At 43.3% G+C, this 18179-nt stretch overlaps 1 protein-coding gene across 7 annotated transcripts in view; it reads left to right on the top strand.

The window, feature by feature from the left end:
- Positions 1-16204, top strand: part of KIAA0319 (KIAA0319 ortholog) — a 69443-nt gene extending 53239 nt beyond the window's left edge. For 4 of the 7 annotated variants that reach the window (XM_071804637.1, XM_071804636.1, XM_071804635.1 and 1 more), the window contains exon 21: positions 195-16204. In XM_071804637.1, the coding sequence (XP_071660738.1) occupies positions 195-373 (179 nt within the window). In that variant the 3' untranslated portion in view covers positions 374-16204. The remainder of the gene's footprint in view (positions 1-194) is intronic. The other 3 variants (XR_011737620.1, XM_071804634.1, XM_071804633.1) reach the window with 3 other exon arrangements.
- The last annotated feature ends 1975 nt before the right edge of the window (positions 16205-18179 follow it).

Here is an 18179-nt window from a genome sequence, read left to right as displayed (position 1 = left end):
TACACATTTCAGAGCCATAAACTAATGGACCTGCAGTGAACTCATTGTTGGTGGTGGCAGTGGTGCTTGCTATTATGCTGGATTGAAGAGAATGTTTTCACTTATCTTGCTTTGAGCAGCAGAGGAGAGGATAGTTGGTTGTTACTAAAAAGTGAAACATTTTTAATGAGCTTGTTTTGCTTTTTTATTGTCAGGTATAAAACATAGAAGTACAGAACACAACTCCAGTCTGATGGTCTCTGAATCAGAGTTTGACAGTGATCAGGACACTATCTTCAGCAGAGAAAAGGTTGAAAGAGAGAATCCTAAAACCCTCATGAATGGATCCATCAGAAATGGAGTTTCCTTCAACTACAGCTCCAAAGACAGATAACTGAATGAGGGTAAACAAACAGAACATGCTGGTCCAACACATCTGAAACATGTTGGCCAACCTCTGTTTTCCAAAACGCGTCCTAAAATATCAACTAATTGCAGATGAAAGGGTAAATTTCTAGCACAGTTATGGGAAAGAAGGAGGAAGGATTAGATGGCCTGCTAGTTCCTTTTGTTACTGTTAAAAGAACAAGGAAAAGCACATCTTATTTCTTGCATGTCCCATGCTGAATGTTTATCTGGACTTCAGAAGGCCTGTTTTCCTCTATCAATGCTACAAAAGTAGCCAGGGCTGTTACGCTACTAAGAGTGGTGAGAGGCATACAGATTCATGCCTGTGCTCCTACCTTGCTCTCAGAGAAGCAGTGTGATATTGATGCTGACCTAAACAACAAAAGCAAATATAGATTAATTCCCTTACAACTATGGAGAGCTGTAAGTGACCACAGGCTCCATCTTCATCGTAAGTTTAGGTTGGGAACACAAAGAGAGAACATTTTTAGTGCATTGTATTTATCTCTGACTCTGCTTTGTGACTTCCTTTTCTAGGGTGGTGCTCATCAGATGGAAATGTCTTTGTTTTTAAGGAAGTTTACAATTAGCAGTTGCACTCAATCAGCTGTAATGTGATACATCTGTGTCCTGTAGGATGCAGTGTTCCCTGTATTTACCTAGAAAGTATGGTTCCTGCAGGGAAGTCCAGTGTCATGTTGCTTCTGTAATGATGAACATCCCTTGGGTCTCTGGACTCTGCCGCATCCAGCCAGGAAACAGTAGCAGGAAGGACTTGGTGTGATGTACCTTCAGAAGCATTTTGAGCATCCCAAACAACTTTTTGTTTAAAGAGCTCTTTAAAGGAGCTCTGTACCTTTTGAAACTGAAGCCTCAGCTGAGATGAGTTTTCATCTGTCAGCCTTAGTGCTCAGTTAAAAAATGTGCCAGGTGTTTGTGTAGTGGAATGCTGGGGCCAAATAACCTACGTGAAGCAGGAGGTTCGGTGTCTACCTTGGTTGTCATGGGAAGTGGTACTGAGGAAGATTTAGCTTGAACAATATAGATTGTTTTACTTTTTTTTTCTGTGGCTATTCAGTGACTAGATGTGCTGGTCTGAAGAGGTCCTTTTATGTGTTTGGGAAGGGTAGGTGTGTTTAGAGTTTTGATGTTCTTGTTCTCAATCTGAATTTCTTTACAGTGTGTTTGTTAGGCTTTAAAGCCATGCCCCTGTTGCAGTTTAGCCCCAGTTCCCCTCCAGCTGGCAGCTAAAACCACGTGCTGCTAGCTTGCTCTTTCCCCACCTCCTGTGTGTTGGGGAGGAGAAGCATAAAACAAAGGTAAAACTCGTGAGTTGGAATAAGAGCAATTTAACGGAACAGCAAAGGAAAGAAAACAGACAAACAAACCCAAAGAACGTAGATAAGGTTACACAGGAAGGTGTCCAAGCAGGTTTTCAATGTCTCCAGAGAAGCAGACTCCACAACATCCCTGGGCAGCCTGTGCCAGTGTTCTGTCAACCTCACTGAGAAGAAGTTTTTTCTCAAATTTAAGTGGAACCTCCTGTGTTCTAGTTTGTATCCATTGCCCCTTGTCCTGCCATTGGTTGTCACCGAGAAGAGCCTGCCTCCATCCTCGTGACACTCACCCTTTACATATTTATAAACATTAATGAGGTCACCCCTCAGTCTCTTCCGAACTAAAGAGACCCAGCTCCCTCAGCCTTTCTTCATAAGGGAGATGCTCCACTCCCTTAATCATATTTGTTTCCCTGCGCTGGACTCTCTCCAGCAGTTCCCTGTCCTTGAACTGAGGGGCCTAGAACTGGACACAATATTCCAGGTGTGGTCTCACCAGGGCAGAGTAGAGGGGGAGGAGAACCTCTCTGGGCCTACTAACCACACCTCTTCTAATGCACCCCAGGATGCCATTGGCCTTCTTGGCCACAAGGGCACAGTGCTGGCTCATGGTCATCCTGCTGTCCACCAGGACCCCCAGGTCCCATTCCCCTATGCTGCTCTCTAATAGGTCATTCCCCAACTTATACTGGAACCTGGAGTTGTTACTGCCGAGATGCAAGACTCTACACTTTCTCTTGTTATATTTCATTACTTTTTTCCCCACTCAACTCTCCAGCCTGTCCAGGTCTTGCTGGATGGCAGCACAGCCTTCTGGTGTGTCAGCCACTCCTTCCCAGCGTGGTGTCATCAGCAAACTTGCTGACAGTGCACTCTGTTCCGTCGTCCAAGTAATCGATGAACATATTGAATAGTACTGGCCCCTGAGGGATTCCACTAGATACAGGCCTCCAACTGGACTCTGCCCCATTGACCACGACTTTCTGACTTCTTTCCTATTGCTTTTCCATGCGAGAGATGGAACTTGACACACCAATGTGATGTTCACAGAGTTCACTTTATTGTTGGACCACTCTAGCTTTATACCAAAGCTGCCCTGTCCACGCGCCTTGCAACAATGTGGTTACAACACGTGCTATACAATAACGTGATAGGCTGCATGCACTGTCCATGCACTCTGCATGCGCGTGTCCGGCGATTGCTCATTCATCGTTAGCTTCTTATGGGGCTCCTTTTGTTTCTTTTGTCTCTGGCTTCACCTCTCATCCAGGCTGGCAACAACCCCGTCCCCCTGGGCTGGGTGGGGCTCTGCCACTACATCTCCCCCTCTTTCATTTAATATAATGTTAACAATATGCTGTATCATGCTTTGAAGACAGTGCAAAATACAGGGCAAGAACATTAAGGCTAATACAATTACAGTTAACAAGAACAGACCTGTTTTCAATATTCCTTTCAGCCAAACAAGGCATCCAACCCAAAAAACCCAACATCTTCTGTTATTTTCATGTTCTGCAAATCTTTTAAGTTCAAACAACACATACAATCAAGCTCTTCATAACTGTGACCAGGGCCAATAACGAAAAGTTAATCACTGCTCTGTTTTACAAAGTGGTATTCTCAACATTGGCTACATCCGTTGCTAAAAGCGATAACACCTCTGAGGTTGAGGGTCGTCATCATTGCAATCAGTTTCTTCCTTGTTAGCTAGCCAAGGTCTCACCCACTTTGCTGGGATCCACGAATTTTTATGGTTACCTGTAGAAACACAAGCATATCCCCTTCCCCAGTTTATTAATGACATAGGATCTTCCCATTGTTGTGTTATCAGATGAAACACACTAACCTTATGTCGGAGAATGAAGAATTTTGTAGGCCTGTTTGAATGCAGATGTGTGGACCGGGCAAGGGTAAAGAATCTGGCTCAATGCGAGTTTAACATCAATGCCCTTTAATGAATGTTTAACAACACTGACTATCAATGTCTGCCAGAGCACATTTTTACAACCCTTATATACTCTTTACCCAATGGCCATGCGGCAAGTGCAGGCTACGATTGGTTACTCTCTGCAGTCACTCTTCCCCCCCATGGTGATTAGCTGCAGGGCACTGTCCACGAACTGTTCATGTGCAGCGACGACAGTGCCCCTCCTGCAGCCTGGGTCGAGGGCAGACCAGCTTCTGTTTACTTCCGTTCAGTCTTTGGTGTCTCCAGAAAAACCTTCCGTGTAGGTCCTAGCCTGCACCACAGCCACATCAAGCTCTGACTTGTTCGCAGTACACAGCCCATGTCCTCTTTCTTCCAAAAACTCTCCACAATTCCTCCTTTTTTCTTTTTGAACAAGCCAGGCTTGATTAGCTATGCGTTCTAACCCCTCTTTGATACATGATAAAGAACAACTTATACATAACATATAAATTACAACAACAATCAACATAAACAAGGCACTTTGCAATAAACCCTTAATTCATCCCCCTAGGCCAAGCCAATTTATTAAACTGTCTAAACCAAAAAATCAATCGGTTCGATTTCCTGTGGTTCTGACCCTACGGGAAGGCGATCATCGCAATTGTCATGGTTGTCAAACCATGCGCTAATATTTTTCTTCTTAGCGAACTTGAGGTATTCCATTGCCGTTTAAATATCGCAATGGATTGATTAAACGAATTCCAAGAACTTTGGTTTAATGGTACTTCTGCTCAACATGTAACAAACAGCGTGCTGGATGTTGATAAACCTGCCCAGAAGGTAGTGATGTTTAAAGACCTTCCTAATGTCACCATACATTTTGACGAGGATCAAAAGCAGTTCTTAACAAAAACCAAGGAACTAGACTGTTTCTCAAGAGAATGAAAAGGATACAAACTTTCCACATGCTTAACACTTTATCATTAAGACCTACTTATGTAACTATATTACACATACATGTCACAGCTAAATTAATGCAAAAGTTACGACTCACTCTGTGTCCTCCGAAGGTTCTGTTGCAGGGAGTTGATTTGGTTGAATTTGCTTCAACTCCGGCTTTACTGCTTGGCTTGGAACCCACAATGGACCTTGATCTGTGGAGAGACACATGTACCCTCTACCATTAAAAATAACAGGTACTGGTCCCTTCCACATTCCAGTGGTGGGATCACTGAACTGCTGCCACTACTGGTTGGATTGTAGATGAGATTTGCTGGCTAACTTGTTGAAGAGATCTCTGCATGACCCCTTCGAAAGCGGCAGCCATCACCTCCGCACTTTGCTGTTCTTCTGTCCTGGCTGCTTGCGTCAGCATTTGTTCTACTGAAGATCCTGGTGGCAGAGTTGCTAATATTTGTTTAGTCTTTGAATTTGCATTATCGAAAGCTAGCAACTGAAATATTTGGTTTTTCATCTCCTCTGACAAATACGGGTTTTGCATTACTCCTTCATGTAACCGGTCAATAAAATGCGTGAAATTTTCTGTAGTACCTTGGCGTATTCTGCTGAATGAGGGAGCTAAGGGTCCTGGTAAAGTTAAGAAAGGATCTAGAGCAAGTTGTGCAACTTTCCAGTGAACTTCAGCAATAAATCGCAGTTGAACTTCTATTGTAGCGTACTGTCCACGACCCGTATAGGCATCGGGTACCACATTGGTTAATGGGTCATTTGGACTGGTTTGTTTGGCTGTTTCTTGCTGCGCTTGTTGATACCAGGCTGATTCCCACAGGAGGAATTGTGCTGGAGTTAGTAATAAGCGCATTAAATTTTGGCAGTCCATGGGACACAATAAGTCAACAGTAAAAATCCAATGCAGTATTTGTCTGGTAGCTTCTGAACGTATCCCATAGTTGGTGATTGTTTGTTTGGCTTGCTGTAAAATTTTCCAATCATGTAGTTCCCATACTGCTGTCTGGGTGTTCATATTTTGAATTACTGGTAGGGCTAATTTTGCTGGAGACCAATCACCTTCTAAGATGGCATCTTTGATGACCCCTGACCATCTGTCAGGTCGGGGCGGCGGCTGGTCAGTAGGTTCTATGGATACCTTTGGTTGCGTTGTTTGAGGAAGGCAACCTGGTTTTTGAAATTCGATTTGTCTCTTATTTTTCTCTACATCTGACATTTGCAAGTCAAGTTGTTCAAGCTTACTGGTAATAACTTTCAGTAACTGCTCTACTCCTTGTGATGAGCCCAATGATGTAGAAGGAGGCTCACAGGATCCCTCTGCATGTATTTTTGGAGGCAAGTTGTGGGGTGGCCCTGGTGCCTGCGGCCCGACCAGGCCCAGCCCATCTGACGCGATAGTCTCAGAGGGGGTGTTTCTGACTCGGGGTAGGGCAGAGGCTGAGCTGTAGGAGGAGGGCGGCGCTCAGGGCCTCCCACATCCGGACAGTCCCCTATCACAGTATCACGGTATGTTTGGGATTGGAAGGGACCTCGAAAGATCATCTAGTCCAATCCCCCTGCTGGAGCAGGAACACTTAAGTGAGGTCACACGGGAGCATGTCCAGGCGGGCTTTGAATGTCTCCAGGGAAGGAGACTCCACAACCTCCCTGGGCAGCCTGTTCCAGTGCTCTGTCACCCTCACTGAGAAGAAGTTTTTTCTCAAATTTAAGTGGAACCTCTTGTGTTCCAGCTTGATCCCGTTACTCCTTGTCCTATCATTGTTTGCCACTGAGAAGAGCCTGGCTCCATTCTCATGGCACTCAGCCTTTTATGTTTATAAACATTAATAAGGTCACCCCTCAGTCTCCTCCTCTCCAAACTAGAGAGACCCAGCTCCCTCAGCCTTTCTTCATAAGGGAGGTGCTCCACTCCCTTAATCATCTTTGTTGCCCTACGCTGGACTCTCTCCAGCAGTTCCCTGTCCTTCTTGAACTGAGGGGCCCAGAAATGGACACAATATTCCAGATGCACTTCTGCTTTCTTCTCACATTGCCCCAGAGACTCAGATCGGGAAACTTCTGGTTCTTTGTTTGAGGAGGGCAAAGTTTCCAATTCCCGCCGCAGATCAGATTGAGAGAGTATTGGCTGAGCCGGGACCCCTCAACCAGCCCGAACGGCAGGCAGACCCCACAAAGTAGCCCACAGGCCCCTCTTCTTGTTCGGCCGACAACTTTTATCAGTCCAGGTTTGTTCTGGGGCAGGCGCCCTCATGGCTCCCAGGGCAGCGTGTTGTTCTGACTTCATTACTTCCAACGATTCTAACATGGTTCTCCACAAATCTCTCAGAGCTTTAATTTCTTTCTCTTCTGCCCCTCTGATAGTCTTATCCCACATAGTATCCCCCAATAATCTCCATTCCGTTGGGGAAAACAAAAGTGGAATTTCTCCAAAGTGTCCCCACTTCTGGGCTAATGTAATCAATGTGATTAACTTTTCCTGTGACGATTCGATACCTCTCTTAGAGAGAATAGTTGTCAACAGTGCCGCAGCTGTTTCAAGTTCCATTATCTAATCAGCGCGGTCTTAAGTAGGAGGCGAGTGGCCAGCTCGTCTGGTGCTTGTCTTTTGTTACCGGACAAAGCACACTCTTCTACAACCCGGCTTGGCTCCATCTTTTAATGAATGCTGCTTACCGCAGTAAATGGCACTCCGGAGATCCTACTTTTGTGAACCATCCTCTGCTACCAAATGTCGGAGAATGAAGAATTTTGTAGGCCTCTTTGAATGCAGACGTGCGGACCGGATGAGGGTAAAGAATCTGGTTCAATGTGAGTTTAACATCAATGCCCTTTAATGAACGTTTGACAACACTGACTATCAATGTCCGCCAGAGCACGTTTTTACAACCCTTATATACTCTTTACGCAATGGCCACGCGGCAAGCGCAGGCTACGATTGGTTACTCTCTGCAGTCACTCTTACCCCCCCCATGGTGATCAGCTGCAGGGCACTGTCCACGAACTGTTCATGTGCAGCGACGACAGTGCCCCTCCTGCAGCCTGGGTCGAGGGCAGACCAGCTTCTGTTTACTTCCGTTCAGTCTTTGGTGTCTCCAGAAAAACCTTCCGTGTAGGTCCTAGCCTGCACCACAACCACATCGAGCTCTGGCTTGTTCACAGCACACAGCCCCTGTCCTGTTTTTTCCAAGAACTCTCCACAACCTTAGGTACGTTTTTCAGAAAAATCTTTGACATTTTTTCTATATAGTGCATAACAACAGGTTCCATTTCAGTCTCACTTTTAGGATTAAGCCAGTTCAGCACATACAGTGCCTTCATCAAAACCTCTTCTGGACTCCCACCAATTCCCCCTTGTTTTTTCAAAACAGACAAAAGATTTTTCAAGGTGCAGTGTGCACGCTCAATAACTGCCTGGCCCATAGAATTATAAGGGACTCCGAACAGGTGTTGTACCTTCCACTGGACGAGGAAGGTTGCAAGTGTGTCAGAATGGTATGCGGGACCATTATCTGGTTTGATCTGTGTAGGAACACCCATGACAGCAAAAGCTTGTAATAAATGACGCTTTACCGCTTTTGCATTTGCTGAGGTCAAAGCTGTAGCCCACAAGAGTTCTGAACAGGTATCTGTGGACACATGAATGTACTTTTGTTGGCCAAACAGTGCAAATTCAGTAATATCAGTTTGCCATAACTGATCTGGCTGCAAACCCTGAGGATTTATTCCCTTTTGTTGCAGAGGCACTGTGCGGGCACAATCAGGACAAGCTACAATAATGGATTGAGCTTTTTCCTTGGTAAGTGCAAACTGTTTTCGGAGTGATGCTGAGGATTGATGGAAGAACTCGTGAGCTCGTCTGGCTTATTCAAAAGGAGATACATCTGTCACTGCCACGAGTTTGTCTATCATGTTGTTTCCCTCAACTAGACCACCTGATAGGTTAGAGTGGCTTTTTATATGCATTATAAATAATGGCACTGTCCTATAATCTAACACGTTCCACAAATCTAATAATGCCTCAAACAACAGAGTTGGAAACTCGCTGCCAAAGCGCTCTATGTGTTCTTTGTACAACTCCCACAACATAAAGAGAATCTGCTACCAGATTAATTGGCAGTTATGCCATTTTTGTAATGCTGCTATCACCGCTTGCAACTCTAAAATTTTAACTGATCCTTCAGCTACAACAATCTGTGAATGCCACTAACCATTCTCAAACCATACAAAACCTCCTTTGCGTAATTGACTACTTGCATCTGTGAAAATGGTTATCGCATCTAATGGATGCTCACTAACAATTGACATAGGCTCCAAGGGGAGGTTGGTTTTAAATATGGGATGCGGTGGATAATGATTGTCCACCTGCACCAGAATCCAGCAAGAGCTAAGGCAAGATTGTCATGTTTGAGAAGGATTTGTTCAAACAAATTGAGAGAAATAGGGATCACAATTTTTAACAACATACAATCCAGACGAGGTCAGATATCGGCTTAGTCCTTTCACTACGACCTGGGCAATGGCTTCCCACCTTTGAGTGATGTTTTTTTGGTTTTGAGTGTTTAAAAATATCTATTCTAATACTAACAACGGATCCTTTTCTTCCGTGCTCCACTGGGCCAAAAGTCCTGCCACCTCCTTATTGGTATTATAGACGTAAAGAATAACAGGCAATTCTGATCTTATCCGCTGAGCAGTATTCTGTGAAATTTTTCTTGCAATCTGCTCAGGTGCTTTTTGTGCTTCTGGTGTAAGGCACCATGGTTCTTGGGGATCTTGGACCCCATGAAGGAGACTAAACAACGTTTGTAACTCTGTATTTGTAATTCCCACAACATTTCTTATCCACTGCAAGTCCCCTACCAACTTCATTGCGTTGTGAAGGGTTGCTACCTTTGCTTTCATAGTAAGCTTCTGAGGTCTAATCATGGCCTGAGTTAGTTCATATACTAGATATTTCCATGGTGCGGTTCACTGTACCTTTTCTGGTGCCACAACCAGACCACACTGACCTATTTGCTTTGTCAACTGAATTATTGTATCCTCACTAATTTCCTTTTCGTTGCACGTAAGGCTATCATCCATATGATGGTAGATGATCATCTGAGGGTGTTGCTGCCTAAATGACTTTAAAACCAAATCTACATACCATTGACAAATAGTAGAAGAATTTTTCATTCCCTGAGGTAACTCTACCCAATGATATCTTTTCGTGGGAGCTTGATGATTAAGCACTGGAACAGTAGAGGCAAGCTTTCTACAATCCTCTGGGTGTAATGGGATCGTGAAAAAACAATACTTCAAATCAATGACAATTATATCCCAATCTTTTGGAAGCATGGTTGGGGTAGGAAGACCTGGTTGCAGTGCCCCCGTATCTTTCATTACTGCATTAATTGCCCTGAGGTCTTGTAGTAAAGGCCACTTCCCTGATTTCTTCTGGATAGTAAAAACAGGTGTATTCCATGGGCTGGTGGAAGGGACCAAATGTCCGAGACGGAGTTGCTCTTCAACCAACTCCTCTAAATGCACAAGCTTTTGTTTTGGTAGTGGCCATTGATCCACCCAGACAGGATCATTTGTTTCCCAACTCAGATTCATACATGGCTGGGTGTCGCTCGCTGCAACGGCCATTATCAAAAAGGTGACTGCATGACTATTCCCCACTGAGACATCACATCCCTTGCTAATAATGCAATTGTCATGTTCAGAACATAAGGTCGTACCCATGCCTCTAAGCCCTCGACCTCTTATCTTTACCATATGTGTGCTGATGTGGGTAGGAGTGGCCCTCCCAATCCCCACTACCATGGTGTTTACTGCTTCGAAGGGCCAACACGGAGGCCAGTCAGTGCAAGGGATGATCGTCACATCTGCGCCTGAATCTAAAAGCATTTTTTTTTCTCCTAATCTCACTTCCAGGCCCATATATGGAAACTAACCTAGATGGTTTGTCCAAAGTCAGTTTTTCCGTGAAAGCAACCACAGGGGCTCTGGTAGAGCCAAAACCTTTCTGACCTCTTTCCGCATCTAAAGCCTTTGGGACACATGCTCTAAAGGGTACCAATTGCGATATATGGGTCCCCTGTTTAATAGTCACAGGGGGTGTTAGGACTTGCAACATAATGCCTATGGGTCCAACATAATCAGAGTCTATTAATCCAGGCAAAACAAACAATCCCTGTCTTGAAGCAGAAGAGTGACCTATTAAAAGCGCACTCAATCCATACCATAGGGGCCCCATTACTGTAGATGGAACTCCACCTGGCATCAGTTGTGTGATGAGTAGAGGAGACCTTCACTTTCACCTGAACATCCAGCTCAACACCTGCAGTTGAGGTGCCAGGAGGAGCTGTGCTTCAGTACCAACCACTTCTAAAGCAGCTTGAACCCCTTTGTATGCTGCCAATATCTCCTTTTCGCTTGGAGTGTAGCAGGCCTCAGACCCTCTGCATCCCCAACTCCAAAACCCTGGGGGTCGACCATGAGTCTCTCCTGATCCTTTCTGTCAGAGGCTTTTGGTAGGGCCATTTTCCTCAGCTGCAGTGTAGAGCACATTTTTAATGTGTTGTCCCCTCAGGACTGGCCCAAGAACCATGGCATAGACTATCTCCCACTTAATTTTTTCAAAGACTTGCTGCTGCTCAGGGCCCCACTCAAAGTCATTCTTTTTCTGGGTCACCTGATAGAGAGGGCTCACAGTCTGACTGCAGCTTGGAATGTACATTCTCCAAAAACCCACGACCCCCAAGAAAGTCTGTGTTTCCTTTTTTATTAGTTGGTAGAGACATAGCTGCTATTTTGTTGACCACATCCATTGGAATTTGATTATCTCTGTCCTGCCATCTGTACCTGAAAACTGAATATGTGCAGGTCCCTTGACCTTACTTTGTTTTATAGCAAAACCGGCTTGCAGAAGAATCTGGATTATCCTCTCACTGTTCTCAAAAACTTCCTCTGCTGTGTTGCCCCATACAATGATGTTGTCAATGTACTGCAGATGTTCTGGAGTTCTGCCCTCTTCCAGTGCAGCCTGGATCGGTCCATGGCAAATAGTGGAGCTGTGTTTCAACCCCTGGGGCAGCCGATTCCGGGTGTACTGGATGCCCCTCCACCTCCAGGTGAAAGCAATGGTGGCCTGCACTCAGCTGCCAAAGGAATAGAGAAAAATGCATTAGCAATGTCCGTTGTGGCACACCACTTGGCTGCATTTGATTCCAGTTCATATTGGAACTCTAGCATGTCCAGCATGGCAGCACTTAACGTAACATCATTCAGACCACAATAGTCTGCTATTAGTCTCCACTCTCCATTGGGCTTCTGCACTGGCCAGATGGGATTGTTGAAAGGTAGTGAGTCTTACTTGTGTTGGGGTCCTGTCCGGGAAGCCCCAGGCTGGAGAGATTCTTTAATATTGCCCGGAGTGAGATTAAGACACAAGCAAGATCAGATGCCACTTAACTTGGGAACTTTATTGAACACTGGTAAAGAAGATAGTGATAGGACACAGAGAAAAAGAGTAGGAAAGTAGGAAACTTAGCAAAGCATTAGGGACAGGTTTGAGAGAGAAAGATTACCAGCATGGATCCAAGTGGCTTCTCTGGTAGGCGGAGCAGTGCGTCTCAGGAGGCTGGCTTGTCCATCACTCACAAGGTGGCCCCCCCACGTCCCCGAGAGGTACACACATGTGGCTGGTCAGTGGTGGTGGGGTCTCCAGGTTGCACATGCGTGCTGCGTGGTCGTACGGTCTTTTATAAGGTACTGGATTATATTCTGGGATGTGGTTTCCCCTGGCAATAGCACATGCTGCCCAGTCTGCACCTTTGCACACACTCTTGTGGGCAAAGGGAAAGGGCCTAGCTCCTTATAGGTCTTGAGTTCATCCTTTAAGACATTAAGGTCCTCTGTATGTTGTGGGGTTCACTCCCATTCTCTGTTCTTTTGATGCAAATAATACAAAAGGCAGGCAAGCACCAAGAAACCCAATTTATGCTTTTTCCAATAACCTAATGTACCCAGCAACTGCTGCAACTGTGTCCTGCTGTCTGGAGTCTGCCCTTTCTCAATAACTGATAGGGCATCATTGGGTATCACAACTGTTCCAGCCATCCACCAAGCCCCTAGGAATTTGATTTCTTGTCTGGTACCTTGACATTTGAAAGGTGGGATGTCTAACCCATTCCGAGTCAACAGGTTCCAAATGGTTTCAGCAACTTACCCTACCTGTTCTTTGTTACCTCCACCAACTAAGATATCACCTGTGTATTGATGCATGTGAACACCCGATGGCATCTCCGCAGTATGGAGGAGTTTAGCCAAGGCATTGTGGGCAATAGTAGAGAGCGAGTGTTTGTGTCTTTGCAGGATTTGATTAAAGATGTATTGTGTCCCTTCCCAGGTAAAGGCAAACTTGGACTTGTTCTCTACTCTTCAGGTAATCATTAGAAAATGCTTTTAACATAAAGGGCGGCCATCCAGGGGTGGGCAGCTGCCTGTATATTCGGGCGCACCTGCCATGTATGACGTGCACAACTGGATTCATACTTTTGATTCTGCAATGCACCCAGCAACTGTCCCCAAGGCTTCTGATGCTGCACTGAGGAGCATTTATCCTGTGCCCAGCCCTGCATTTATTGAAGAACTGACTGTGGCTTCAACAGTCATGGTGTTGGGAGAGGCTGTGAAGAGCTAAAAAGGGCTAATGCAAGTGCTTTCCGTGTTTATTCCCATGCTAGCCAGCAAGATGTGGTGTAAATGGTATGATTTGCTTTCTTCAGAAGCCAGGTTTTAACTGTATGCGTATGAGGGTTTTAGGCTATTTATTGAAACAAATCTATTTTATCTTATACTCTCCCTTCCTGAGTGTGTGCATATATATTTTTAAATAACTTTGTTAATAAAATCAAGGTCAGCTTTTGATGTCTTTCAGATTTTGCTCCAGGTATGTTAACATAATTCTGCAATATTCACTTGAAAGCATTCCTGACGAAAGTTATGGCCCACTCAAAATACTATTTTTTTTTTTCCTTTTAAAATCAGTGTTTGGCTTAATCTACTCGGCACAAATTCCCAAAATCTTCTAGCAGGATTTATGTTCTTGGAAACTTGCATTTAAAAACAAACAAAACCCAACAAACATAAACAACTACAGCTTTGTATTGACCACGCTGCCATTAATGTTTCTGCTGAATACTGTATCCATTGTGCCTTTATGTATAAACTTATCGTTTAGGACATGTCAGTGCAGTCAGCAGCATCCTTCAGTTTTATGCACTCGATCACTTGTGTGTTTTGGTTTTATTTTACGTTTTTAAAGCTGGTGCTGAAGCCTAGGATGTTGCTCTTTCAAGGAATTAAAATTCAGGCATCTTCCTTTTTTTAAAAAAAACCCAAAAACTAAAGACTGATTCTCTAGTAAAACAACTACAGGAATCATAAACCTGCTTTCCTCTATGCTGTAGAATTCCCAGGGCTATTCCCCCTCACACACACAATTCCTTATTGCATAAGGCTCTAGCAAGCGGAAGTTGCTTATTAAATTCTGTTCTCTAGATGGATGCTTTGACATCTTTGTTGCTAGCAGTGCTTTAGTTACGTTTTGAAAGTTGAATATAGTTTACATTTTTGAGCTGCTTCTAATTTTACTAGTTTGATTCTTCCACCTCCTTGGAAGGAGAAGTCATTCCTCTTACATTAAGACCAGGCTTGCTCTTAATACGGGACTTGCACAGAACTTGAAAACTATAGTTCGGGGCTCTTGTGAATTTGTGATATCACGTTTGTGTCACTTGGCCAAGCATGATTTTGTCAGGAATTTAGGAGAGACTATAGCAAGCTTTTTATCTTGATTAAGTGTAATTTTTATTTCTACCAACTGTTGCTTCCTTGTGGAATGTCAGGTGATACCTGGAATGAAAGGGTCAAAAAACTAGCTGTTAAGATACAAACACAATGGCAGAATTCTGATGCTAGCTTTCTGGTTTGGGTTATGATGGGTCTGAAACAGGTTCTCAGTCTTCACGTTCACCTCCACACGCTGTTTTCCTTCATATAGTGGAAGAATGCTGGCAGTTTCTTTGTGAAATAGGGATGGGGATATTTCCAACAGTCTCATCCACACTGAAAAGCAGAGGAGACTAGAGGTAGCTTGTCAAGTATGGCTCAGAGTCCACTGAATATAAAGAATTCCATTTGACACTGACAAGATACTGCCTCCCTTTGAAGGCAGACAGTGTGCTGATACTTACAGACTTGATGTAAGTACTGGATTTTCATTTGCATCTTGCTTTTACATTTATACATGCACAAGCAGAGATTGTCCAGCAATGTAAAAGGACTGCCTTTGTTTGCATTTTAAGTAAGGAAACTTTCTTACCATTACTGCCTGAGCCTTTAAACAGGTTCAGTACTCAGGTTCTGTCCTCAACACAGTGTATTTGCAGCATGAAACTGCCTTGCTGCAACAGGTCATCGGCTTGTGTTTTTAGTTTTCTTAACAAAACTGCTGCTGCAGTACGAAGCAAAATTTACTTTGCCCACTTTGCTGAGATACATATCCAAGTTCTCAGCTTTTTGTATTAACTGAATAGATTGATGAGAAATTCAAGAAAAATGTGAACAATCTAGTTGCAGAGGATTGTTTATTTGGGAAAGGAAAAAATAAAGTTTATTCTTGTTTCATGTGTAAGAATACATTTTCAACTATGTCCTTTTAGGTGAACAGTATTAGCAGTCTCCCTCTGTCAGATGCGTCAGATATAGGTACTGTTCAGGCATCTCTTTTGTGTTGCCAACTGTGTTTGCTTACATGATGCTAATTTTCCTTTTCTTTCTTTGTCTCTTGTGGGCAAGCAGAAGTGTGCACACATGCAAGGGACTTAACAGTGTGGGAACTTAACAGAGAGAGAATGAGCGATTGCATATGTTCTCTATGCTGGATTTAAACTTTCCTTAGATAGTTCTGATGTTCTTGAAATAACTGAGTTCTTAGACAAATTTCCTGTTCTTGTTTTAAGCCTCAACTGAAACTAGTTTTACCCCTCAGTATACTGACAATGGGCGGTAGTCAGCTGGAACTTTGAGACAGCGGTAAATTAAATTACAGCTGCTTTAGTCTTATGAGCCATTTATGTGAGGTCTGAGAGACGTAAACATTCCTCTAGATGGGAAATGGGATAGAGGTGTATTAGAGTTTCTTAACATCAGCTATTGCTTATCATTGATCCCTACCTAGAGTACTAATCCCATATTTCTGCAGCAAAGGAGAACCCATCTCACATACCTTTTAGGTCCTGAACTCCCCAAAGCAAGGGAGGGAACCTTAAAAATAAGATTTTAAAAAGGAAGGAGAAAAGGCAAATAACTTTTTATTTTGCATAGGCTACAAATCAAGTGCAGATGAGCTGCACGTCAGTAGTTTGTCTCTGTATGGAAGCACTTCTCCCTGTGGGTGGATGGGTGAGCTATTACAGAATTTGTATTAGGATCTGTTTCTATAAAATGTTATTTATTGCAAGTCATATAGTATTGTAACTGGAACCATTTCTGAGCTGAAATCACTACATTTATGTAACTACTAATAAAGTTTTGTCTTTCCTTCTAGGAACTTGTCAGGTACTCTTTCAGATATGGTATGCTGTATCCTCCACACTCAGGCTAATAGAGATATGTCGTATTGCCATAGCTTATGTCTGTACTCAAACATAAAAGCAGTACAATATCTGATCCCTTCTCTTCCTACTGACAAAAGCAAAACAGTGTCTTTTTTTCAGAGAAGTAGCATAATTCAGTACATCAGAGAGCAGAAAAAATAATTACTGCAGTTCACAGCAAGAATTTCCATGTGGTACTTGTCCTTGGGTTTAATTGGCTGTGTGTAAATATTCACCAGTGCTCATGACAAGTGTGGGAATTTCACAAGTTTTGTGGCTTATTCTATAGCAAACCCAATACTTGAGTGTTTGTAAGTACAATGGCTGCTTTGCAGTAATCAGAGATAGTAGTGTGCAATATAACCCAAAATACTGCTGTTAGCTAGGGGTAGATTATGCTCCCTGTTTCCAAACTGGAAAAGAAAAATCCATGCATCAGTGTGTGTGAAGTTTGTGCTAAATCTTGATAATAAAAGGTACTATGAGATACGAGTGTCTCTCTGTAAGGAAAAAAACATACACCATAAAAGCAACTTTAATTGTATTTGGATACATGATGCCAAAGTGTACGTGGTACCTCTTAAAATGCTTGACTCCTACAAGGGAATACTGTCTGCTGAATGAGCTGATGAGACAGTGTCCTTCATTGGAGAATGGAATCTGCCGGTTATTGCACTGCACATTTCAGTAACATCAGTAGCCTCCCCTCTCCCCTCGGAGCGGGGTGATGCACATCTCTATGGGCTTGTGCCACAGAAGATTGTCAGTAGTGATTCCTGAACAAGTCAGTTGTACTGAGCAGCTTTGACATCACTGATAGAAGTGAACAAAACAGCAACTTTTTGTGTTTTGGAAGGCAGGGAGTTTTGACATTGAAAGTGCTTTTTTAAACAAGTGCTAAAATTAACTCAGAACTTCTGAACACATTACATAAACCTTCTAAGATAACTCTACCTTTCCATAAGCGGCAGGGCTGGGACAAAGAGCATGACCATTTACAGCAAGACAGTTACTTCAATGCCAAGTCAAAGCACGGAGCGTCTTTTACTTACAGTATTGCCCAACTCTCAACCATGTACCTGATTGATCTTCAGAACAGTAAAAGCTGTTTTATTCTCTGCAAACCAGTTAAACTGCTCGTTGTTCTGTGGCTTAATCATGAAAGCACAACTCATCATAAAAGCATAAAATGTTTCTAAAATGACCACTGCCTGAGAAAGAGGCTGCAGAACACCAGCCTGCTTAAACATTTCCTTGATCTCAGTGACAAGAGATAGCGAAGTGCAATCTGCCAGCTACTGTAAGTAATGTTAAGAACTAGATATTCATCAGGCTTCATATACTTTTTAGTAAGACTGATCATCTATCTTCACTGGTACTGGATCAGTGTTACCAGCCTCCTCACTTATTCCAAGTACCCAAGGTAACTTTGCCAGCTTAGCATAACAACGCGTTATCTGTAGTGACTTGCCAGAAAAAGCTTGAGCACTATGATTGGAGATAATTTCTGCCTATTTAAGTTAAAAATGTTAATATCTAGTAGAAAGGTAAACATAGCTTAAGAGTTTATTACACAAAGAGGACACGCGGGGTGGTGGGCGGAGTGTCAAACAAAGGGCAATGTGGGAAAATAAAATAGAAACTGGCCTAGATTAATTTGGGTTGGAAATTAGAAGACAGTTTCTGAGGGTTCAAAACTGTATTAGCTAAATGGAAATTAAAAAACTTCCAAAAATCTATTTTAAATCTTAATAAATGAAGTAAAGAATTATGCAAGTAATCATATTCTGAAAGCAGGGAAAGACACGCTGATCCACAAAGCCTGTATCTTGTGGTAAAATGTTTGATTCAGCATAGAAGACTTACATCCAAAATGACTGATGGCATATTATCATGTCAGAATAGTCTCATCTGTTTTATTTAGATTCA

The sequence above is a fragment of the Patagioenas fasciata genome, chromosome 2 (assembly GCF_037038585.1).
Source record: "Patagioenas fasciata isolate bPatFas1 chromosome 2, bPatFas1.hap1, whole genome shotgun sequence".
In the NCBI taxonomy this organism is placed as follows: Eukaryota; Metazoa; Chordata; class Aves; order Columbiformes; family Columbidae; genus Patagioenas; species Patagioenas fasciata.
Note: the sequence above shows the minus strand (reverse complement) of the source record. Positions and strands in the feature narration are given on the sequence as shown.